Below are 24,568 nucleotides of genomic sequence, written 5' to 3'. Positions count from 1 at the left end.
CCACAGATCCCACCCAGGGAGCAGTCTTGCAGTTACAAATCTCAAGGGTGACTTCTTCAAACAGGTGAACACTCCAGCCAAGCTCAGTTCTGACTTTCTCCAGGAAGGCTTTACACACAGACCCCATCCACAAAGCTCTCTCCTTTACTCTGGAAAACTTCCCCCACTGTTTTCAGCGTCTGATGCATATTGTATGGTCTAGAGCTGTATTCTGTCTTCTCATGTCCCCTTCCCCACCCCCAGGTCAACTTGAAGCCCACTGAAGCCCAGCAGTGGAACGTTACAGAGCTCGAAGTAGACCGATCAGGTGTGGGTGATCTTGGACAAGCCACACAATCTCTCTGTGCCCATTTCCTCATTTGTAAAGTGAAGACAGCAATACCAACCTCAGAGATCAATACCTTCACACCTTTAGCAGAATGCCTGACCTAATATTCACTGAACAAATCTTAGCCATTTCCATTATTATCATGACTCTGTATTTCCCTCCACCCCTGCGCCACACTAGGTACCTGAAAGGGATTCGACATAGGCTACAGTTTTTTTTTTCCTTATCACCTTCTTAGTATATAATTGATTTCTTAATGTTACTCTTCACTCATGTCCTCTCTCAGTGGAATTCAAGCTTCATTAGTGGGGTGGGGGGCGTGTCTTTGCTTATATTGTTCATGAATTGATTCCAAGGACCTAGCACAGTGCTTAACATACAGTAAGGGTTCAGGATATTATGACGGACTGAATGAATGAATGATAACGATGCTCAAAAGCCGCTTAACCTCTCTGAGTCTGCCTTCTCTAAAGAGGAAGACCACCACTACTGCAAGGAGCAGCTGCTACTTTTGCCTCCCTGATGTTTCTTCTACATCTAACAACACGGCTCCTCCTTCCTGTGTGAAAGACATTCCATGAGATTCAGGTGGCACTGACAGGACGGGTGGTACTGTCGCCCAAGCTGGCCTGGCCAGTTGAGAAATACCACTTCTCTGGCTATGGGGGTGCCCAGGTGGGTATATGCTCCAAGTAGGCCCAAATCCATAAGATTCGATCAGTGTGCTGTGAGTGAGGGGTGGCTTGGGGGGGCCCAGGGTGGCTGGGCCGTGTGCGCTGGAGGTTGCCAGCAGCCGTCTTGCAAAATGTGAAGGCAGTTTGCCTGAGGAGGAAGCCGGGCAGGGGTAGGCAGAGCAGAGCCAGCAGCCTCAAGAAAGAGTGGGCCTTGTGCTCTTTCTGTTCACAAGGACTGGCTGAGAGTCAGCTGAGGCAAACAAGATTTCAGGAATGGATCAGAGGACTAATATGGAGAGAGAGAAGGACTGAGGTGACAGAAAGAAGGAATTCTCTGTCTGAAATGCCATCCTTCCATGTTTGTTTGTAAAACTTCTGCTCATCCTTCAAAACCTCATTTGAGGAGGTTTTTCCTCTTCTAATTCTCCCAGGCTGAATTGATCATGATCCCCTCGTGCCCCATGGTACCAGGTTTAGACTTGATCACAGTCTTACCACTACAAATTGCAGTTACCTGCTGTGTTAGTCATCCAGGGCTGCCATCAGAAAATATCACAGATGGTGTGGCTCACACAATAGGAATTTACCTTCTCATCATTCTGCAGGCTAGAAGTCCAAGATCAAGGTGTCAGCAGGCTTGGTTTCTGCTGAGGCCTCTCTCCTTGGCTTGTAGACAGCCGCCTTCTTACTTTGTGTTCACGAGGTCTTTCCTCTGTGGATGTTGTCTGTGTTCTGACCTCCTCTTCTTATAAGGACTCCAATCATATTGGATTAGGGAACACCCATATAGCCTTATCTCACTTTAATCACCTCTTTAAAGGCCCTATCTCCAAATACAGCTACATTCCACAGTATTGCATGGGGCTAGGGCTTCAACATATGAATTTAGGGGGGCAAAATTCAGCACAAACACCTGTCTACCTGCCTATTTCCTCCCCCAAATTTCTTGAGGTCACATGAAGCTGCTTTGAAAAAGTTTGATGAAAGAAAGAAAGAAAGAATGAGTAAGTGAAAGGAAAACATTGTCCTGCACCAGGGCTTTGAAAAAGTTTGATGAAAGAAAGAAAGAAAGAATGAGTAAGTGAAAGGAAAACATTGTCCTCCTGCACCAGGGCAAGACAGACCTTTCATTTGTCCACAATGGCCACGTCCCTATTTGGCCTGCTCTGATGGGTATAGAAGACCCTCGTGACCTGGCTTAAGTCTACCAGGGGTTATTGGGGTTCCTTTGTCCCTGTTTTGGGTGAGAGAGTGTGCCAAGGGGATGCCTACATTTAAATGGCAAAGAATCAGATTATTTTAATCCTACTTAAGGTCTTCCTTGCCTCTACTCTCTTGCTCTCTTCCCACGTCCAGTAAATCTCCCAGAGCTGTCAATTTTTCCAAAGTAGCTATCACTTGATGAGCTCTTGGTTGGACTAGAAAACCAGCTTCCCACCTGGCTTGTTTCCCACCACTGTCCCCACTTTAACATTACCCTCGTCCTTGTGATTGCAATCTACCTGGAATACAGGGATAATCTTGCCATTCATCTGTTAAAAAAACTCCAAGGACATCCCACTGTCTAAAAGAATCACATTAACTTGCCCTTCACACCTTTCCTGGTGTTGTCTCATCCATCCATCCAGTGTATTCTTTATTCTCCACTCTCCTGCCCCACCAGGACCACGTCCCCGAGCCTCAGCCTGTGCCTCTCCCACTGCAGTGCCTGTAGCACTCTTCTCTCTCTTCTTTCCTAGGGAACCCACCCTTCCCAGGCCATGCTTCCCAAACCACGTGCTCTGCCAAAGCCTTCCCACCCTCCACCATTAGTTGTCCTTTGAGCTCTTCATCATAGAGTCAACCCTTTTGTATTATAGCCATTTGTATGCATATATTTAACTACACCTGCTAGACTGGGAGTAGCCTGATAGTCTTATTAATCAGTGTATCCCCAGCTCCCAGCACAGTAACTGGAATGTAACAGACACTCGAAAACAGTTAGTAGAATTTCTCTGGGTGCCTAATATGTCCCAGGTATAGAGACATGCGTGGATCTGACGTAGACACAGACACTACTTATAGTAATATGCAGTAATATGTTAAAGGCTTGAATGGAGGTGAGGGTGGGAAAGGCTTCCTGTAGAAGCAGCACTTGATCCTGGGCTGGTCACATGGGTAGTGACCTTATGAAGAAAGTGAAAAACAATCCCTTGCCCATGCAGGGTAAGAACAAGGGGAAGCATTCCCAGTAGAAGTAAGTTGCCCAATTCAAGGAAAATTAGAAGCAGCCAAAAAAACTTCAAGAATATCGAGTGGCTGAAATTAGTGGAGAAGTAAGAATCATTTGCTGAAAGTCTTCACGTTGCAGTGATGGTCCTTGGCTTGCAGCACTGATCACCTGCTGCTTTCATGAACTTCCAGATAGCAAAAGAAAGGGCAAGAGCCCACATATGGGATGACTTAAATTGGTGCAAGGTAATACGTGTGTCACTCTGATCGGGGGTGGTACATGCTGCATTATTAGGCCCAGGCTGAGGCCATGGTACAGTCATAAATCAAGAAGCTGGGGTTTAAAAAACAGCGGAAATGCTAAGGAAACATGAAGTGGCTGACCTGTTGGGCTGGGCTCTTACTCCCGACAAGAATTTCGATGACTAATGATGTGGATACAGAAGTACTTAACTTTCTCATAACCGCATGTGTAATTTATTTAATTCCGGGGTATCATGCAGTTCCGGGAGCCCTTTAAGATGATCAGTTGAAAAAGGTTTCCCACTATTCAGAAGAAGCTGGAAATTTGTGCTTTCAAAGAAGATTTTTTTTTCCCCTGGTAACTGGGGTTCATGGATAGAAAGGTGGGATTGAGGAGAAGCCACCCAACTTTCTAGTTTAATTTATAGTTTTTGCAGTTCTACCAGTAGATAATCATTCAACTGGATCTTTGAGAGCCTTTAAAAAAATAAAAATAACTAGGAAGGAGGTAGATCTCATTTCAGGATTTAGTGGATCATGTTCACAGAGATTCGTGGCAATCTGCTGAGAGAAGGGCCTAAATGTTTGTGGGGTGTTGAAGGATGACAAGTCACATAAGCCTGAGACTGCCTACCTGCCTGCCCACCTGCCGTTCTGTTAATTACCTGCTGCCTCATGTCTCTGAGCCTCAACTTCCTCATCTCTAGAAGGAGACTAAAAATACCCACCTCACAAATTGTGGAGAAGATCAGAAGGCAAAGTTAGACGCATGTGTTCATACATGATATGCTTCTTAGATGTGTGTGAAAGTCAGATATATTTAACTTGAACAAACATTATAAATTTATAGACGTATTATAAGAAAAGATTGGTCCCAGCTAATTATAAACTACATAATCCCTAACTGGACATTATTGGTTTGGTGCAATCTTAGAAGTAATATGTTTAGTATGTCTTTTTTTTTTTTTTACTAGTTTCTTTCTTTTTCTTCTTATTTTATTTTATTTTTTTACTTTACAACTGAACACAGAGATAGTGAGCTTAAGCCAAGTGAATGATATTGTTTGTTTATTAGTGCCTTCTTTACAAGCGTAGGCCAGTTTTATAAATCTTTTCAAAGAATTAATATTGCTGACCCTCTCTATTATATATTTGCTTTCTATTTCATTAGCATCTGCTCTTATAGTCCTTATTTGTTTATTTTTTTATTTACTCGAGTTAATTTTTTCTGTACTTTTTTTTTTTTTTTTTTTTTGCAGTACGTGGGCCTCTCACTGTTGTGGCCTCTCCCGTTGCGGATCCGGACGCGCAGGCCCAGCGGCCATGGCTCACGGGCCCAGCCGCTCTGCGGCATGTGGTATCCTCCCAGACCGGGGCACGAACCCGCGTCCCCTGCATCAGCAGGCAGACTCTCAACCACTGCACCACCAGGGAAGCCCTTCTGTACTTTTTTTAACTTCTGAGAATGAATGCATAGCTGATTGATTTCCAATTATTCTCTATTTCTAATATGTTCATTCAAGGCTATTATTTCACTATCATTTTCTAAAAATATTCTAAAATTCCTATTTTGATTTCTTATTTGATCCATCACTAATCTAGAAGTGTATTTCTTGATTCTCAAACATACGAGAGTTTCCCAACTATGTTTAGTTACTGACGTTTATCTTAACTCTGTTGTGATTAGGGAACACTATGTACTCTCAAATTCATGAGATATGTTGAAACTTGCTTCATACCCCACTATAAAATCACTTTTTGACATTCTTCTGCCTGTCCTTGAGAGTTGATATATTCTTCTCTTGTTGGGTACAGTGCTGCATATCTGTCCATTAAATCAACTCACTTAACCAAATTGCTGTTCAAATCTTCGACAGGCTCACTGACATCTGGCCGGCTTTGTCAATCAATTACTGAGATAGATGTGTTAAAAAAAAAATCCCACTATGACAGTAGATACGCCCATTCCCCTTGTAGACATGCGTTTTTGCTTTTGGCTTTGTATGTTTTGAGGTTCTGTAACTTTAAATTTCATAGCTAGGTTTATGAAATTTTTTTAAAAAACTGTTGTATCTTCCTGGTGAATTAAAAAACATTTATCATCATGAAGTGACCTTCTTTATCTACATAGTGCTTTTCAGCTTAAGTGTTAGTTTTTTTTTTGCATGTGGGATCTTCCCAGACCGGGGCACGAACCCGTGTCCCCTGCATCGGCAGGCGGACTCTCAACCACTGCACCACCGGGGAAGTCCCCATCAGCTTAAGTGTTAGTTTGTTTTAACAGAGTTATGCCAGTTTTAACTTGGTGACTTTTCCTGATGCATATTTTTCCTTTCTTTTGCTTTTAATATCTTCATACTTACTTTCAAGATATATTTCTGTAACACTGGGTTTTTAAAATAGTATAAAAAGCTCCATCTTTTTAACAGAAGTATTTATTCACTTTTATTTATTATAACTACACATTTTGTTTTACATCTACCATGTTATTTTGTATCCTATATTTGTTCCACACTTTCTACATTTTTCCTTATTTTCTTTCAGAAACATTATTTTTATCATTCTGTTTTTTCTGCTATACTAGTTTAGAGATTACACCTTTTAAAAATTATTTCAATGGTTACTCTATATCACATCATTCATCCTTAACAATAAGTTTGAATACCAAACTTTACCTTTATCTCACCCCTGCACAATAGAAAATCTTCAGAACAGTTTAACTCAATTCACCCCTTCCTGATTTCTATCTAAATATTATCAGGTATAAATCTATTGTCTTACATTGTTATTTTATATACATTATTATTTATAAATAATAAATTTTTATACAATTATTATTTTCTAACATGATTATCAGCTTTATACTTACACAATATTTTCTTTGTTCTTGCTTCTTTCCTGTATCTCAGAACTTCTGTTTGGAATTACTTTCCATGTGTCTGAAGTGAATCATTTAAAATGCCCTTTGGGGAGGGTTGGATTGGGAATTTGGGATTAACAGATGCAAACTACTACATATAACATGGATAAACAACAAGGTCCTATTGTATAGCACAGGGAACGATATTCAATATCCTGCAATAAACCATAATGGAAAAGAATAGGAAAAAGAAGTGTATATATAATATATATAATATTATATTATATATATATATAACTGAATCACTTTGCTGTACACCAGAAGCTAACACATTGTAAATCAACTATTCTTCAATGATATATATGTGTATATATATATATATATATATAATATGAAATATTCTAAAAAAAATCTATGAGCAGCCACAATTTATATAGCTATATTTTAACTTAGTGTTAGGTATTAACTCTATTATGGTATTAAGATAAATTGCAAAGATAAAGTGCAGCAATAAATAGGAAAAAAAATAAGACGCCCTTTGATGTGGTTCAATGGTGGCCAGTTCTCTCCGTTTTGGTATGTTTGTTAAGATTTTTATTTTACATCCATCCTGGATATATATTTTGATTGGGTATAGAATTCTGGGTTGGTAGTTATTTTCATTTAGCATATTACTGTCTTCTGGCTTACATATACTACTTCTGGTGATAAGTCGGCTGTCCATCAATCTTGCTTTTAAAGGCAATTTCACTGTAGTTTTAATATCCTCTCTTTGACTTCTGTTTTCTGCAGTTTCTTTATGATGTATCTAGTTACAAATGCTTTTTTATTAAAATATAGGGTTCACTCAGTATTGTACATTCTATGGATATTGACAAATGTACAGTGACATATATCCACCATTATAGTATCATAGAGAATAGTTTCACTGCCCTAAAAATCCTCTGTGCTCTCCTTATTCATCCCTCCCTTCTGTCTTAACCCTGTTAACCGCTAATCTCTACTGTCTTCATTGTTTTGCCTTTTCCAGAATGTCATATAGTTGGAATCATACAACATGTAGCCTTTTAAGACTGGCTTATTTAACTTAGCAATATGCGTTTAAGATTCTTCCGTGTGTTCTCATGGCTTGATAGCTCATTTCTTTTTAGTGATGAATAATATTCCATCGTCTGGATATACCACAGACAATTATTTTTGTTTACCTAACTGAGGTACATATTGGTTGTTTCCAAGTTTTGCACATAGGAATAAAGCTGCTATAAATATCTGTGCAGTTTTTTTGCATGGACGTATGTTTTCAATGTTTACCTTTGTAATATTCCTGATTAAAATTAAGCTTGTTGGAGATGTGGATTATTGTTTTTCATCAGTTCTGGAAAACTCCCTCTCATTTTCTCTTCAAATATTGCCTCTGTCCCTATTCTCTCTTTTCTTTCTATAACTCCAAAAATATATATTATATATTTTTATTCTATCTACCACGTTTATTAATTTCTCACCTAAAATTTCCATTTTTGCATCTCTCGTCACAGCATTCTGGATGGTTTCTTCTTATTGTTCCTTTGGCTCATTACTTCCCTCTTCTGTCATGTTCAATCTGCAGCCAAACGCACACTCTGAACTTTTGTTTTTTTGGTTTTTTTTGCGGTACGTGGGCCTCTCACTGCTGTGGCCTCTCCCATTGCGGAGCACAGGCTCCGGACGCGCAGGCTCAGCGGCCACGGCTCACGGGCCCAGCTGCTCCGCGGCATGTGGGATCCTCCCAGACCGGGGCACGAACCTGTGTACCCTGCATCGGCAGGCGGACTCTCAACCACTGCGCCACCAGGGAAGCCCCACACTCTGAACTTTTAATTTCAGTTATACTAATTCCCATCTCTGGAAGTCCAAGTCCCATATCATTCCAAAATTTGTTGCTTTTATATTTTTTTGCTCCCTGCTGAAATTTTCAAACTCATTTTTATTTCTTTATACACAGTAAGTATAGTGAGTCTATCATCCAAGTCTGATAATTTCCATATCTGATATTTTGGCATCAGTGCTGATGACTCTCACTCATGGTACCTGCACTTGTAACTTTAGTGCTAATCATTACCCTTGAAAAACTTATTTATGGAGGTTGTCCAAGCCCTTTTATGAAGGTACCTTCCTCTAAAGAGGATCTGAATTTTTTTTTTTTTCCTGCTGGTCATCTAGGGTATTACCAGTCCCTAACAATTTTAGATCAAATTGATGGTTTGAGTTTTCTTGTATCGTCCTGGTGAAATCAATTTTCACTTATGCATGGGGGCCAGGGGTTAGTTTATAGCCTTCCAAGGATAGGTTTTCTCTTCTTTTATATGTTCCCTCTTCTTCTCAATCTTAAGACAACTCCCCTGTTACATGGGATAGTTGGGAATATAATATAATGTTAATTCTTGCTCACCCTTACCTTGAGTGTGTAGTCGTTCAGAATCCCAGCTTAATGTGAGTTTGTGTGGGTGCCTATCAATCCCAGATTTTGTTCTGGCTTTCCTTTCTAGCCTCCTTCAGTTTCTAGGCTTCTAAGTAGTCAAAAAAATTTTATACTCGCTGTTTCTTGTAGGGAGACAAATGTTCTCTATGACAAAGTAATTTTGCCTTCTCCCTTAACTTTTAGGATTCTTACCTTCATGTTTGCATGATCTTGATCAAGAATTTCTCACCATCTTGTCAGCATTTTGGTGTTTTTAAGAAAATTTTTTTTTCTATTTTCATCAGAATTGTTAGATGTCCTTAAATAAAAATTGGTCCAAATAACCTAGCCTGCCAATTCCAGAAACCAATGTTCCCTGAAATAATTATTTTGAAAAAGAAACACACACAAAATCTTTTCTCTGTCACCTCCCATTTTATTTAGAAAATTTTACATGAAATAATATTGATGTATCATGTGTGTTATCAGTTACATAGTGGGAAAACTATCCTAAGTATTAGGAATCTTTGATTAGTGGGTTTTCACTAACAGGATATGTGTAATCTCTGAATTCTCAACAGATGTTGGAGAGTTAAAACTGTTGTATTCCAAAAGAAATGGATGCATTTACTATAAAGTACAGTAATATGGTTCTTTTGATCATTGTACTATGATTTAAGTCAGACATCTTCATTGTTTGTGCAATTTCTCAAAACCCATGAAAGAAGATATATTTCCCTCTGGCAGAAAACCAACACTCTGGACTGGGCACTGGGTTATTTAACAACCCTGATAAATAATTTACACTTGGGGATATTATGCAGAAACCTTTTCAATTAGCTGGTGTTGACAGAGAAACTAAATATAGTAGTCAATGAAAAAATTTTTTTCAACACATTCTTGACCTAACAGGCAGAAAAAAAATCTTATTTCAAATATTATCTCCTCTAGAAAATGAATATACTAAAGGGAAAATTGTGAATAATAATCATTGTAAATATGAGAATTAAATATCAACTGTTTTTTTATTTTAGAGAAGATTTTAACTTTTTCTGTGTACATTATCTTAGTTCACTAAAAGAAGTGTACACTGGCACAATAGAAGGAGTCAGAGGCTCTAAAATCTGAAAAATTTTGGTTCAAATGATGAGCTCATCAGGCTTCAGGCAAGTCACTAGGCTTAGGAATAGAAATACCCTGCAGTGTTGTTACAAGGATCAGAGATAATACACGTAAAATATCTGACATAAATAGTAACTATTATTATTCTAGAAAGAACTTTCTCCTAATTTGTCCTATTAATTTATGACCCATGGTCTTAGGAATTTGCAATAATGTGGCATTCTTTAAAAAGAAAATAAGCCCTTTAATTTTTTTATACATATATACTTATTTGAAAATTGATTATGGGGCAGAGTAAATACATACTGGTTATGGCAGAATTAATTGTGTTGCCTCTGGAAGATCATATCTAATCAACTGAAGGCAGATTGTTTACTAGAACACACAGGACTGCAGAAAAAACTGGAAGGCAGTACTCAATAATTTAAACTCTATAGAAGCTTCCAGGGGAAGTTGTGGAAAGATTAATTCTTTTTCATCTGTGAGCCTTCTTTGTTGATATTCTAGCTTGTCTCCTATTAATTCCAAATTACCACTGACTACAGTTGTCAAAAATGATGACACACTTACTCAGGGCTTTCATGCTTATCATTCCATGTTTTGCATAAGAGTATGTAGGAAAATGCAGCATTACTTTCACAAGCCAGAAGGGCCTTCTTTTCCCTGTCAAGGTTGAAGTCGTTCTCTAAGGTGTAGGAAGAGACCATCCTCCAGGCCGGTTAAGTCAGCTCCATCTACCCTGGCTATCGATAGCGTGGTAGACTGCTTAGTTTTTAGGTCATTAATTAACTAATTAAATAATCAACCTAATATCTTGTGAATAATAGATATAATACAGCCCCTGTGCCAGATGTTAGCAGGAAGTGGGAATGTTCAAACATGTCCCTGCCTTCAAGGCGGTATAGTCTGGTTCTTGAAAACTCACATCTAGCTTTTGAATCCCCTCTCACCTTTACTTCTCTGATTTGATTTGCAGCAGATAAATAGAAATAAATATTCCTAGGGTAGCCAGGGTTTCAGTTATGAATGTCTTTTTAATCAGTTCACACTATCCCAAACACTGATGCAGGATTATCCATCACAAGTCTTTCTACAATCTTAATCAAATTGCCTGCTAAAGGAAGCCCAGTATTTATTACTTTTTTCTTAAATGGAAAACAGCTGTGATAAATTAATCCGTTCACCTGAAATCTCATATTAGGAATGATTCTCAGATATTCTTTTAACTGACCGTCTTTCCAACTATAAATAATATATTCCTCTACCCCTATCTGTGTCTTTGAATGTGGCTAATTCACTTGGTCCCTTTTCTACCCCTCTGTGAGGTACACTGGAGGCAAAAATGTCTCCTGAGCCTGACTAGCAATATTTAGATGATAAACAGATATTTAAAAAAGGGAAAAAAAAAGTCACTCGGAAGGCAGCATAGTCAGCAACAACAGAACACATGCTTACAAGGCCCACATTAAGATCCACGTCCATCCAGAGCATATATCTCCTGCTTATGCGGGTACCACCGCTAATGTCACCAAATATTCAGCCTCAGAATTAACTTCCTCTCCTCTGATTCTATAATAACAAATCAAGATTCTGATTATAATTTGGTTCCCCAAATGGATTTCCTCACTTGGGTACAAAATGCTACCCAAAGGAAAGAGATTTCCAGTTCCTTTGGTGGTTTTTCATTATCAACTGACATTTTGACAAATTCAAATATCTGAGGCTGCTAAGCTAAGGCCCAAACAACGTACTATTGATTTCACCAAAGGCATGCCATGTTGGCTGCCTCTCTTTCAACAGCCCCGTCCCTTTCAAGCTGTAATATTCAATTTCTTCATGTCTTCTATATATGCCTTCACTTGCTCATTTTCAAGGTGATTTTTATTTACGAATTTACGTTTCTTCTCTCTGGTCAGTAACCCTGGTGGTCTGTTTTCTTTATAGGAAACAAAATCCATCCCAGATACAGTATTTTAAGGAGAACAAGATAGATTATAGTAAACTAGGTGTCTACAAAATAATGGGAAGGGCTGGAAAAGTGGGATAGATTATATTCACAGGAATGACTCCAGAAATACAACAGAACTGAACTGCAAGGGGAAGTGACTGCCTTTGCCACGATCAGGAAGGTGGGAATCTGGAGGGTGCGATGGAAATACTGAGTTACAACACACAGCACCACAGCTATGAGCCAGAGACCAGGAAACTGGGATTAGGAGGCCACCACCATTGTAACCTCCTCTCAATACCCATTAAGAAGTGGATGGACACAGAATTGTCAGGTCTACCCCAATTGCCTCTTGTTATCAAAAGAAAACCAAAAAAAAAAAAAAACCCACCAAACTAAACAAAAAGAAACCACTCTGTACCCACAACCTTTCTTGCCAGCAGAAAATAGTCAGAAACACTAGGAAGAAGTCTTCCTTTTTGATTCCCTCTTCAAAATCTCACTCTAGGGGCATCTACATGTTGGAAACTGGTTTTCATCCAGAACACAGGCAATGTAGATTTTTGTTTATTGTTTTAAAACTCTCCAGCCTTTGCAAGATAAAAAGGGTGCTCCAGATGTAGGTAGCAAAGAAAACTGAATGGCAATTGACCACATCCAAAATATTATTGGTTCTGTTTGTCTTATGTTCCTACAAACTTAATACGTTTTATTTGAAGGTATCTTATCTTGCACACAGCCCACTTACTCGTATTTAATCTCTTGATGCTTGTGTATGCACTTGTGGGTATGATCAAAATTGTGCCCTGGAGTTAGCTGTAAGCTATACTTGGCGTGATGTCCTGTGTGAGATCCTGTATAGTTTCATACCCATGGAGGCCACAACTAATGGTTAACTATGTAATGTGTGTGTATCATTGAATGTCCCCGTATCACACATAGTGTGGAAAACTAGAAAGGTAAATCCCCATTGAAAAGAACACTCTCATTTGACTTCTTGCACCCCACATTTACTTTAATGAGATACAGACCTCTCCCCCAAATCTGCTGTTCCTTTCCTTTCCACTTTGCCATAATTTTCTAATTTAAGTATTGTCACTTTTTTGCAACTTCAATTATTTTTTTCAAAATATTCAAATATAGTTATCCTCTTTTCCAGTTCACAGAGAACTATAGAGTAAAAAATGTGGGCTCAGAGAAAAATGAAAAGTATACAGTGACTTTTGTAACTCCCCCAGCTTCATTTATCTATAGGATGGCTCTTGATAGCTTTGTGTGAGCTTTTGAAAGTTCAGCCAAGCCAGCTGCATGATCAACACAGAGACAATAGCTCCCACACACAGGGCTGCATGGATTAAAGAACCTGATCCATCAGTAAATCTGCCAGATGGCAGTGGAAGAAAGCTTGTAACTCTCTCACTTTCATTTCAACAGCAGCAAACAATGTTCAATGTTTAAAATAAACTCTTCCAGATGAGCTAAAGATAAACTCTGAGGTGGGTGGACTTGAGCTTGCTAGGCTGCAGCTCTGAAGTGTTTGATTACATTAACACAAAATCCCTGGGTAGAACCCACTTCTGTCAACAGAATGCTTAGACTCGAACACCTACTACACGAAGCCATTTCCTGTGCTTTCATGGGTTGGTGGCAGAAACTTGCTTTGCTTTTTTCACAAACTAATAATGATTATACATTTCTTCCTGCTCAGTGTTTCCTCAAACCATGTGTACAACTTCCAGATATACCTAAAATGCCAACACTGTGTGTAGGTCTGCACAGATAAAAATCTGTTGAGTATATTTACAATTGAAACTTCTATTTACTAACTCAACTTACAGCTCACATAGTGGCAAAAAAGATGCCATTAGGATTTAGAGCCATTCTGCTAATAACTGGATAACTATTCAGATCTATGGAGTATACAAAATAAATAAATAAATAAAGGTACAAGTATTTTATGTTAGAATTTATAAAGGAAGTTTGAAAATAGACTTTAAGACCTGCAACTTAGGACAGATCAAGCTGTAATACATCATATGTAACATGGCAACTTCTAATGATAAAATGACATACTGAAAAATAACTGCTAAGTGTTCAAGAATTTATCTGTTTAACACAATGAGTAGGAGCTTTAAATGAGAGACTGAAGCAAACAGAGTTGATGAAAATAAGTCTTAGGCTGCAAAAGACATTCAGGACAAAATACATCAAATAATAAATATATTGGGACATTAAAAAAAAATAAAACATATTCCCAACTTTAGATTAGAAGGCTTTGGGTGAATGTGATTCACTACACAGATACATTTATTGCCAGTTCCTCCGAACTGAAACTTTTCTGACATGTCAGTGATAGCTCTACTTTATACAATAGAAGCCCTCTTATTTGAAATTGGTGGGTCACATGAAAAGTTGATTAAAGAAAGAAACTGTAAAGATGAATCATATGCACCACAACATTATCATTTGAACTTAAAACATATAACATGTCCATTCATTTCCCAACTTCTGATATAAAGCTAAGGACTTGTCTTTTTTGTTTTTCTGAGTCTTTAAAATGGGGTCAAAATTTAAAGCCTCTTGCAAAGCACTTAATACAGACAACTTTTAGATTTTTATAATATTTATTTTTAGTATTTGACAGTTGTTTTGAAACGTTATTCAACAGTAAGTTTCTAGTGATTCACCTTCATTTAGCTTCTACAAAGCACTCAGCTTACTTTTCATAGAAATCCATTTTCTCTTTGTATTCATATTTCATTGGTTTGCATTATGATTAATAACTTCTAGTATGATTAATAACGAGCACCGCTAACATACACATGCAGATTTGGTTTGGTTTCCTTTGTTGCCTCCTAAGTCCTGCGAGCCTGAAATAATGCCTGGCACATACTGGGCATTCAATAAATATTAAATGAGTAAATGAATGGTACGAAACTCACTCTTCCTAAGTATGTAACAGAATAGGTGGGGGCAGAAGTGCCAGAGGTACGCTAGCGGGGAGCCTGCCAGCCTAGTGCATTCGCATGCTATGGGCATCAGTCGCCATGTTTTACAAACAGAATGGAGAATCAGTTATTGCAGCCAGTCTGTTAGATGATGGCTAGTAAGAGGGCTTCTACTGTACTTTGATTAAACATCTAGTGTAGCAAAAACTCTTCCTCGTGTCTGTGCAAAACTGAGGGCTCCATTTAACTTTCCTCTAGGAGTAGATTCCCTTCCTCCATGGTAACCTGTAACTAATTTAACTCCCTATTGTCCAGAGAAGGTTTGGGAAACATCTGAAGCTGTTTCTGTAGGGGCCAAGCTCCTGAAGAGTGATTAGTAACGTGTCTTCTCTGCAGTGTTCCTTAGCACATTTGGAATCAATTAAATATTCAAATATAGGTTCTCTTAGACCTCTGGCCAGGTGCGGCAGGTTTGTGAGAGAGGACGCTGGAGGCAGATAACTGCTATTCCTCACACCAGAATCTATAGCTGGAGAGAGATTTGAAGAATACACTGTTTACACTTCCTGGGTCCGCAAGCAAATAGTCACAGGAGATTAGAAATGATTAGGAGAAACAATAGGAGACTTATTAATAGGAGTAACAGTGTACATGAGAACTGTGCCTTACAAGGTGTCTTAAAGACAAATGAGTGGGGACTTCCCTGGTGGTCCAGTGGTTAAGACTCTACCTTCCAATGCGGGGGGTGTGGGTTCGATCCCTGATTGGGGAACTAAGATCCCACAGGCCTCATGACCAAAAAACCAAAACGTAAAACAAGCAATATTATAGCAAATTCAATAAAGACTTTAAAAATGGTCCATATCAAAAGAGAAATTAGTGAATACATTGGGGTGTTGCATAAGTAAATAGTATGGCCTTTGTGATCCAAGAATTTTTCATATTTTTAACAGATTGTTAAAAAAGAATATGTAACAGAAAAAGAATATGTGCATATGGCTTAATAACCTTAAGTATTTACAATGTAGCCTTTTTAAAAAAAGGTTGCTGACTCTTGGTTTAGAGGTTTTTTTCCCCATTATGTGTACTCACCTAATTACTATTACTAATAATAGTATAATGATAAGGTACATAGGGAAGAGGAAATGAACATGCAGCAGGTATTTTGTTAGACTCTTTGTTGGCCTCTTCACTGAACAATCCATTAAAGTTAGCATTCATGTCTCAGTGACAGAGCCAAGAAAACAGAAGCTCAGAGAGGTTAAGTAACTTGCCAAGGTCACAGAGAGAATTAAACAGTAGAGTTGTTCATCAAACCCAATGTGGTGGTATATTTAAGCAGTGAGATCACTTTCCCAATTAAATGCTACTTAGAACCCCACTATATAAAATAGCTACTCTGAGTGAAGTTGAGGCAGAGGACCCAGAAATCTCACTCATTTTCAGAAAAACCTGCTTGAAATAGAAGTCAGTATTTCCAAAGATCGTCAGTGACCAACATGAAAATGGGTTTCCAACTCAATTGTTCCATTATCTGGCACATTACATGCTTCTTTCTTAACAATATTTTGCTAAAGGCGAGAGTATCAAAGTAACAGAATTGCCTTTTTCTTATTTCCTTGCCCAGTGAAATAGAAGTCAGCAGAAAGGGGAAAGGAGAGAGAAGCAAAGGGTTTAAATAATCCTCAAAATCTAACTAGTTATACTACAGCGATTAGCCCTCGATTCCACCAAACACTGAGTGGGAAGGACATCTTCCAAATGGCAGCTCGTTTTACTTTAATAGGTAGTGTTTCCAGATGAGTTTCTAGTTTTCTAGTTTCTAGTTTTCCATCATGATAAATTAATATATCCTATTTTATTATGGTGCCACAAACAAGAACTCTGAAAGGCTCAACTCTCACAAAAGGCCCAAATCCCCTGAAAAGCATCAGGTATCAAAATGCAGCCAGAAAAGATGGTATTAAATGAAAAAAAAAAAAAAAAAAAGGCTCCTTTTTAATGAAGTCGAGGTGTAGGACAGATTTATTAGCTTCCATTTTTCCAGGTTGCATTCTGATGTATTTCCTGCCCATATTTCTAAATTCAGCAGGTCTCTTTGTAGGATTATTTTTTAAAAATAAGTTTCAAAGAATATGATGCAGCTATAATGACTACACCTGCAAAGACACACCTGTGATGATACAAACACTAAGTGTTTCTCATATTCACAACCCAATGCTCTAATAGAAAACAGACCTTCTATACCATTTGCCAAGATCCTGCCATTCTTAGAAAGAACTGATACTGGTAACCAGATATTACAGTCTTAAAAATAATAACCAATCAAGGACTACTCCTGACCAAAATGGCCATTAAATTCTGTGTAGCTGTCTATCCTTTACAGTCATAATTCCTTTTGTCAACATTATGAGATGGTTAAAACAAATAGTTAAAATTACTATTGATGCCTATAATATTCCTACTTAATGATTTTTATGTATACCACCATTGACTTATTATTTATTCACACATTAGTATTTACTGTGTCAGGTACTGTATCTGACTCTTGAGGAAGAAAAACTAGTAAGAATATAATCTTTCCTTGGATAATTCCTATTGCAATTGTCTAGCTAGAGCTGTGAACAAATAATTAGTGCACTAAATTCCTAGTAAATCTGCCAAGATCAATGAAAAAAAAGTAGAGTGAGAATTGGATCCTCCTACAGATATTAAGGAAAGGAACACACTTGAAGGGAATGTTAAAGGCTAAGTAATATTCCCAGTAAAAAAGAGGATATTCCAGATTGAAAGAACAATATAAGGAAAGGCCCAGAGGCAAGTGGGTGATTGGTCCATATTGAGAACTGGGTTATACAATGAAAGGAGTAGAGATATACTGTCTAAGACGTTAGTAACTAGGCCTATTTAAACTTAAATTGACCTTAAGTAATATTAGAAAATCAGTTCTCAGTCACATTTCAAGTACTCAATAAACACAGGTGTCTAGAGTCTACCATATTGGACAGTGCAGACAGAATTATTTCCATCATTGCAGAAAGTTCTACTGGACAGCACTGAGTGTAAGAGTACAAGGTAAGCATGTGACCAGTTCATGGGGAGTCTCAAAAATATACTAAAATGTTTAAATAGAAATGGTTTATAAACTACTGAATTGCACAAAGTCCCTTCAGAAATAGCCTTGGAAGACTCCATCCTCACAGCATTGCTATGATCTATTATACCCATCCAGCTTCTACATTTGAATAAGACTTCTCTTGAAGAAAAACATTCTGCAGCTTAAAAAAGAAAGAAAAAAGGCTGGGAACCCAGTTATGGGCAACTGGAAACCACCACAAGTTTTTAAGCAGGGACATGACACTGTGACACAGATTTGGATTTTAGAAATATTACTTCTTAAAGCAGTATGCAAGATATGTGGGAAGAAAAGGCACTGGGCATACCAAGATCAGTAGAGGCTAATGAGATGATAAAGGACTAATTTCAGAGAAACTTCTAAAGGAATACACAAATAAGAATTTGCATCAGTAAATTTATTCCAAGTAAGAATTGTGCATTCACACCATGCATATTATTTCCCCACAAAAGCCAGTATTGTCATTAAAACACTTAACACTTTAAACATACCATAAAACTCAAAGATATTTGAAAAACTTCTCAACGTATCTATTTCAAGTCCCTGAATTCTTTAATATTTGTAATCCATGCTTGTTCAATTATTTTAAAATATATTATAACCATATCACTCATTATAATCATTGATATGCTTATTATATATATTTAAAACATCTTTTCTGAAATTTTATGTTCTCCAAAAAATAACTTTTTAGTAACTTCAAAATATCTCTATGGACCTCTTAGCAGTACTATGGTAAAACCAAAATTGCATCTTCAAGTAGCAAGTGCCCAAGCCACACCATTCCTGATCAAAGATAGAGCTGACATCCAGGGAATTCCCTAGAGGTCCAGTTGTTAGGACTCCACGCTTCCACTGCTGGGAGCCCCGGTTAGATGCCTGGTTGGGGAATTAAGATCCCGCAAGCCACGTGGAGTAGTCAAAAAAAAAAAAAACAAACCCAAAACGACAGAGCTGACATCCAGTCTTATAAACAGCTCTCTTCCACTCCTTGTTCCTATTTTAATATGCCAACCATTACTTCACTGACATCCCAGAGTTTTCCTGCAACAGATTCATCCATAGCTTTGGGCAATAGTTCTTCCTCTTTACAGTCCCCAAAGTACTTTCCTGACACACCTTCTACCTCAGGGGAAGAGGCTAAATAAATCGAAGTCTGGGCACCTTCTAGCGGAGTTTTGAAAAAAGCCCATGTCACCAAATTGAAAAGTGGTTTGACTAACAGTGGGATGTGTATGTGCCTCCCCAGGTTGGTCCGCACCATGCCAGGGTGTAACACATTGACAGTGACATTTGTGCCTTCTAAGCGGCGGGCTAGTTCTCTGGTAAAAAGGATGTTAGCCAGTTTGCTCCGACTATAACAGAAGCTTTTATTATAGTTTTGTTCACTGTTCAAGTCTTCAAAGTTGATGTCTCCGTATTTATAAAGTTTGGAGGTAACTACCACAATCCTGCTGGGAGCTGAACTTTTAAGGAGTCCAAGGAGAAGATTGGTGAGTAGAAAGTGCCCCAGATGGTTCACTCCAAACTGCATCTCAAACCCATCTTCAGTCTTCATATATGGGCACTGGAAGATGCCTGCATTGTTGATCAAAACATCCAGTCTAGGCTCTTCCTTCAAATGGCAAAAAGAGAATGGCAGAGTTATGAACACAGGCCTTAAATGTGCCTAAAATAAAATTTTAAACAATTCCTGCAAACTACTAAAATTCTAAAAAACGCCTCTATGAGTTTTCAACAATTGAGAGAAAAGAAGACGACGACAACAATGACTTGTGTGCCTGACCTGGTGCTTTTCATGTTATCTCATCTACTCTCAACAACTCTATAAGCAAACTGAAGCACCAGAGTTAGGTGATTTGTCCAGAATCACAGGGCTCCTAAGTGGCAAACAAAAACCTGAAGTTGAAATCTGACACCAATGGCCCTATTCTTAATTAGTAAGCTAGACTGCTTTTCTAATTGGGATTTTCAAACCATAGCTAGACATTCAATGTGAGCTAGAGAGTGGAACTATAGCAGAAGACAGGTCAGCATTGTTTATTCCCAGAGCTACTAGTATCGACACCAGGGGCAAGTTAGGATTCTTTTATTCTGTAATTTTCTAATAATAAATGTCACCATGGGAATGGAGCAACTCCAGGTTGTTTCCTTAAAAATGGGACAAGCAATAGAGAGGGTGAGGGATGCAAATTAATACTGGAGAGAACATCATGAATAAATCAACGGAACATTAAGAAAAATATTAAACAGGTAGTATAAACATATCAGAAACAAAACCATGAATCATACATACTAAGTCTCACAATAACAGCAAAGGAGACTTAACAGAGGAGGTCTGCCCAACAAATACCTTTAACCTCTATTACGACTCTAGAATTCACAGTTCTTTTTTCCCCGATATGAAATCTACCTCTTTCAAGCTTCGAGGAGCCCCCAACTTAAGAGATCTATACAGTCAGAATTTCGCACTTTGACCATATCCTCCTGCATCTTCCCAGATTAAAGTCCTAAAATTTAGACTGTCCTCAAAGGGAAGTCTTTTCATTCTTTACTTCATTTAGTTGGTTTTCCCTTGTCCCTTCCTGGCTCTGTCTCTTCTGATGGGCAGAGAAAAAGAAATGTACAACGTGTTCCAGGTGTAAAGACACAGTGATGACCCACAAATAAATTTGAGGTCAAATTTCAAATATCACTGGCCCTTTTGCCAAATGTAAGTGAATAGAAGAATGTGTTAAATTTCACAACTGTTATCAAAGCCTACCTGTCAGTGGATTAACTATTTCTCATTCTGTGTGTCTCAGCACCTTTTGCTTTTCCAATAGTCAACTTCAAAAAGAAGGCAAAAGTTCACCCATGGGGGAAAGAAAGGAGTGTTCTTTTCAGTAATCCTTTGGAAGAGTTTCCTGTATTAATCATTTCTGAGCCATCATTCTTTGCTGGGCTTGTGTTATTTTAAGACTGTATCATTTACTGTTTTTTAAATTCTAGAAGATAAATGACATAAATACCAAGAATACCAACCTGTGGGAAATTTGCACTTCCTTTTTTTTTTTTTTTTTAATTCTGGTTATAGTCACTGAACTACTGAACTTCAGAGCCAGGAAGGAACTTAATACATACTTAGAAGCAAGGACAACTTAGTTATCTCTTTATCTCCTTAACTTTTAATTGGTTCTGTCAAGTGGCCAAAGCAGTGAGAAACCATAGGTATCAAGGAATAAGTATACCCAGTCCCATCTACATTTTTAATGAATAGGAAGATCCACTTTTGATTCTCCCAACATCTCTTGTACACTATTACTTCTTATTTCTAAACCTGATAATGAAATACTGGTCATAACGGCAAAACAAACCAAAACTCTCTGGATCTGCAACAGCTCCCCAACTGTGTATCGAGTTGCCCTAGAGAGTCACAAGGAAACTCTCAGGGTGATTTGGAGTATTTTAAATTTTCGAGGGAAACAAAATGATACTCTGCTCAACATCTCAAAAACTACCAAGCTCCAAGTGGTTCACACCTTCAACATTTTATTGTGCTATATTCCTTTTCATGATGTCCTACCTTTGCAAAGCTGAGTGTTTAGTAGTTGCTGCAATGAAATGCAAGTACAGTGTTAAAAGTCAACATAGAACAGAAATGAGGGTGGCAATGGTCAGTCTGATTCCAAAGTTTGACAAGCTGGTACAGTGAACAACAGATGCACATTTCCCATTAGTATACTTATGGTTATAATAATTATGGTTATTGAAAAATGAAATAAAAATCTTTTCTTTCATCTATGCTATGTGTATTTTTGTTTCAAACAGTTACTAAGTTGTTACATAAATACTTATTAAGTTGTTTGGATCTAATTGCTTAATGAATAAGCTGTTAGATATTTGTTTGGCCTAAGGGCATCATGAAAAAAATTAGAAAGTTTGGGAACTTCTACTCTAGACTCAGGAGACTCCTTTTCATATAGGCTCCTTTTCTATGCCAGCTAATTTTAAACATCACTCTTCTGAATGCCCTCTTGCAAGTCACCTCTGCAGGGAACCCTTCTACCTCAATTTCAGCAGAGGACATCCATTTCAGTGTAATATCTACTATCTAAACAAAGAAATCCTCTACCTCACTGGCAGGCAGCAGAAGTACTGTATAGGGGTTAAAAGCAAGGGCTCTAGGGACAGTTCGTGGGCAAATTACTTAGCCTACCTATGCCTTAGTGGCCTTACGTTGTAAAATGGGGATAACAATGCCTACCTCACAGGGTTACTGTGAAGACTGGATGACAAGAGCAGTCAAAGTCACTTTAATTTCATTAAAAGTTAAAAAAAAAATCTGAAATGCTTGGAACAGCTCCTGGCACACAGGAAACTTTCAATAAGTGCTAGGTATTATATTATTTTTATTTCTGTCCCCATTTAGAGCACATGACCACTGGCATTCCAAGCTCCAGTCTATTTGGAAGTTAGGCCAGAGTATGGTTAAGAATACTGCTCATGAGTTCACTGGTGGCAGAAAGCTAAACTTCCTACCCTAGCAGGGGGGGAAAAATTGCTCCAAGGTCCTTGTCTAGCAACGTCCCCTATGTGCTCTCAGGCTCTTTGAGAGATGGCTTGGTGCACATTCACTTTGGACACAGGAAAAACAATCCAGGGACCTGGCGGATCTCCTCCTGAGCTGTCCTCACATGGCAAGAGGAAATGTTCAGAAACTCGTTTATTTTTCTCTTGGGCTCATTTTCTTTCTCAACATTCTTGGAAGACAGAAGACTGTCCTACCAATTTTTCCAGCCTTCAATTCCCAAGCCGCCCGAATCATTCCCAAGGTCACACCCCCTCCCTCGACTGTGGGCGGTCCCCTCCCCGGCTCAGCCCCCGGCACTCCAGGCCCCGCCTCGCCCGCCGAAGCCCCTAGCCAGTCCCCGATCTCCGGCAGGTTCCCAGAGCCCCACACCTGGAGCACCTCCTGACAGAAGGAGCGCACGGAGCGCAACGAGGCGAGGTCCAACTCCTTGACGACGAGCTCGCCGGCCCCGCTGGAGTCAGGCCCCAATTCGGGGCCCCCAGCCTGGCAGATCTCGCGGCGGAGCTGAACCGCCGCCTCCTCGGCGCGTGTGCGGTCCCGGCAGCCCATGATCACTCGCGCCCCCAAGCGCAGCAGCTCGGCGGCTGTGGCGCGGCCCAGGCCGCTGTTCGCACCCGTGATCAGCACTGTCTTCCCGTGCATGAGGCCGGAATCCCCGCCTCGGTGCAGCCGCTTGACGCTGGGCCCCACGAACCTCCGGGCCGCCAGCCACAGGGCCCCACCCAGTGCGGCCAGTAACGCCGCCACCGTAGCCACTGCCATGGCCGCCCGGGCCCAGGGCCCACCTGCGCCTGCGCGAGACTTCCGGGGTCGCCGCGCGCCCGGGTCTGAGCTCGCCCTCCTGTACGCAAAAAACGCTGGGGCGCGGCCTGTCATCCCCTGACGGCGGCGTGGGGCATGCTGGGACTTGTAGTCCCCCTTCCGAGGGCACCTGATTGGTTAGTAGAGGATAGCGCTCTGTGTGGCTCCTCGGTGGAGCCGGCTCCCAGCCTGAGAGAAGGGTGAGCACGGCCCCGGGTTTTCAGGCTCCTGAGGTCCCTACCCATGGAAGTCCCAGAGTGGTGGTGGCCTTCCCCGTGGAAATGCCTAATGAGTACTTTGAATTTACAAGTCTCTTTATAGGCTGCTTTACAAATCCCTCACTTCGGGGCTGGCTTAGTGTGTTTTCCGTTAAGGGCACCTGGGACTTGTTAACCCTCAGTTCAGTTTACCTTCATCCTCTGGAGAATGGTCCCTGCCGAACGAAAGTCTGAAGAGAGGCTCTTTTTTCCCACAGCTGACGCTAAGAACTTAGCGACATGAATCAGTTAGAAATAGAATGGACCAGTGGTTCTCAGACTTTAGCGTTGCATTGGAATCAACTGCAGGACCTGTAAAAACAGAAATTTCAGGGCCCAGTTTCAAATTCATTAGAGTCCAAAATGGAACCTGAGAATGTACATTTCTAACAAGTTCCCAGGTGATCCTGATGCAGGTGATATGGGGACCACTGTTTGAGAATGTTAGACCATTGTGGCCTTGATCCATATATAAAAAGGCATTCTCAAATGGTCTTATTTGACAGTGGTAGAGATACACTGGGAAAAGCGTGGACTTACTGTATACATAGACTTCTGAGCAGGCTCATAAGCGTCTTCCCCCTTCCCTCCCGGAGAATATTAAATGTAACAAGGAAGGGAATGTGCTTTTTACACTGTAAAATGCTTCAGAAATGTCAGGGGTTATTGCCACAGGGATCCATCTTCAAGCTGCAAACTTCAAACTTTAGACCGAGCTACTCTTTTTTTTTTTTTTTTTTTTTTTGCGGTACGCGGGCCTCTCACTATTGTGGCCTCTCCCATTGCGGAGCACAGGCTCCGGACGCGCAGGCTCAGCGGCCACGGCTCACGGGCCCAGCCGCTCCGCGGCACGTGGGATCCTCCCGGACCGGAGCACGAACCCATGTCCCCTGCATCGGCAGGCGGACTCTCAACCACTGCGCCACCAGGGAAGCCCAGACCAAGCTACTCTTAAGTCGTCATACGTTCATCTACTCACCCATCCAATACATGCCAGGCCCTATGCCCTGCGAGAGTCACGAAGAAATAG

General features: G+C 39.7%; 1 protein-coding gene across 2 annotated transcripts; it reads right to left on the bottom strand.

The window, feature by feature from the left end:
• Positions 1–18,296: 18,296 nt before the first annotated feature.
• Positions 18,297–23,299, bottom strand: LOC114901125 (retinol dehydrogenase 14). 2 transcript variants are annotated; one of them, XM_029232826.1, is made up of 2 exons: positions 22,850–23,299; positions 18,297–19,522 (listed from the first exon to the last, which is right to left on the bottom strand). In XM_029232826.1, exons 1-2 carry the CDS (start codon positions 23,240–23,242, stop codon positions 18,905–18,907), a joined length of 1,011 nt encoding a protein of 336 aa, XP_029088659.1. In that variant the 5' UTR covers positions 23,243–23,299; the 3' UTR covers positions 18,297–18,904. The 2 variants fall into 2 exon arrangements, with proteins under 2 accessions (XP_029088659.1, XP_029088660.1); XM_029232827.1 differs by having other exon boundaries at positions 22,859–23,257.
• Between the last annotated feature and the right edge of the window lie 1,269 nt (positions 23,300–24,568).

Source organism: Monodon monoceros, unplaced genomic scaffold (genome assembly GCF_005190385.1).
Source record: "Monodon monoceros isolate NGI ecotype Baffin Bay Population unplaced genomic scaffold, NGI_Narwhal_1 Super_Scaffold_19, whole genome shotgun sequence".
NCBI classification, from domain to species: Eukaryota; Metazoa; Chordata; class Mammalia; order Artiodactyla; family Monodontidae; genus Monodon; species Monodon monoceros.
Note: the sequence above shows the minus strand (reverse complement) of the source record. Positions and strands in the feature narration are given on the sequence as shown.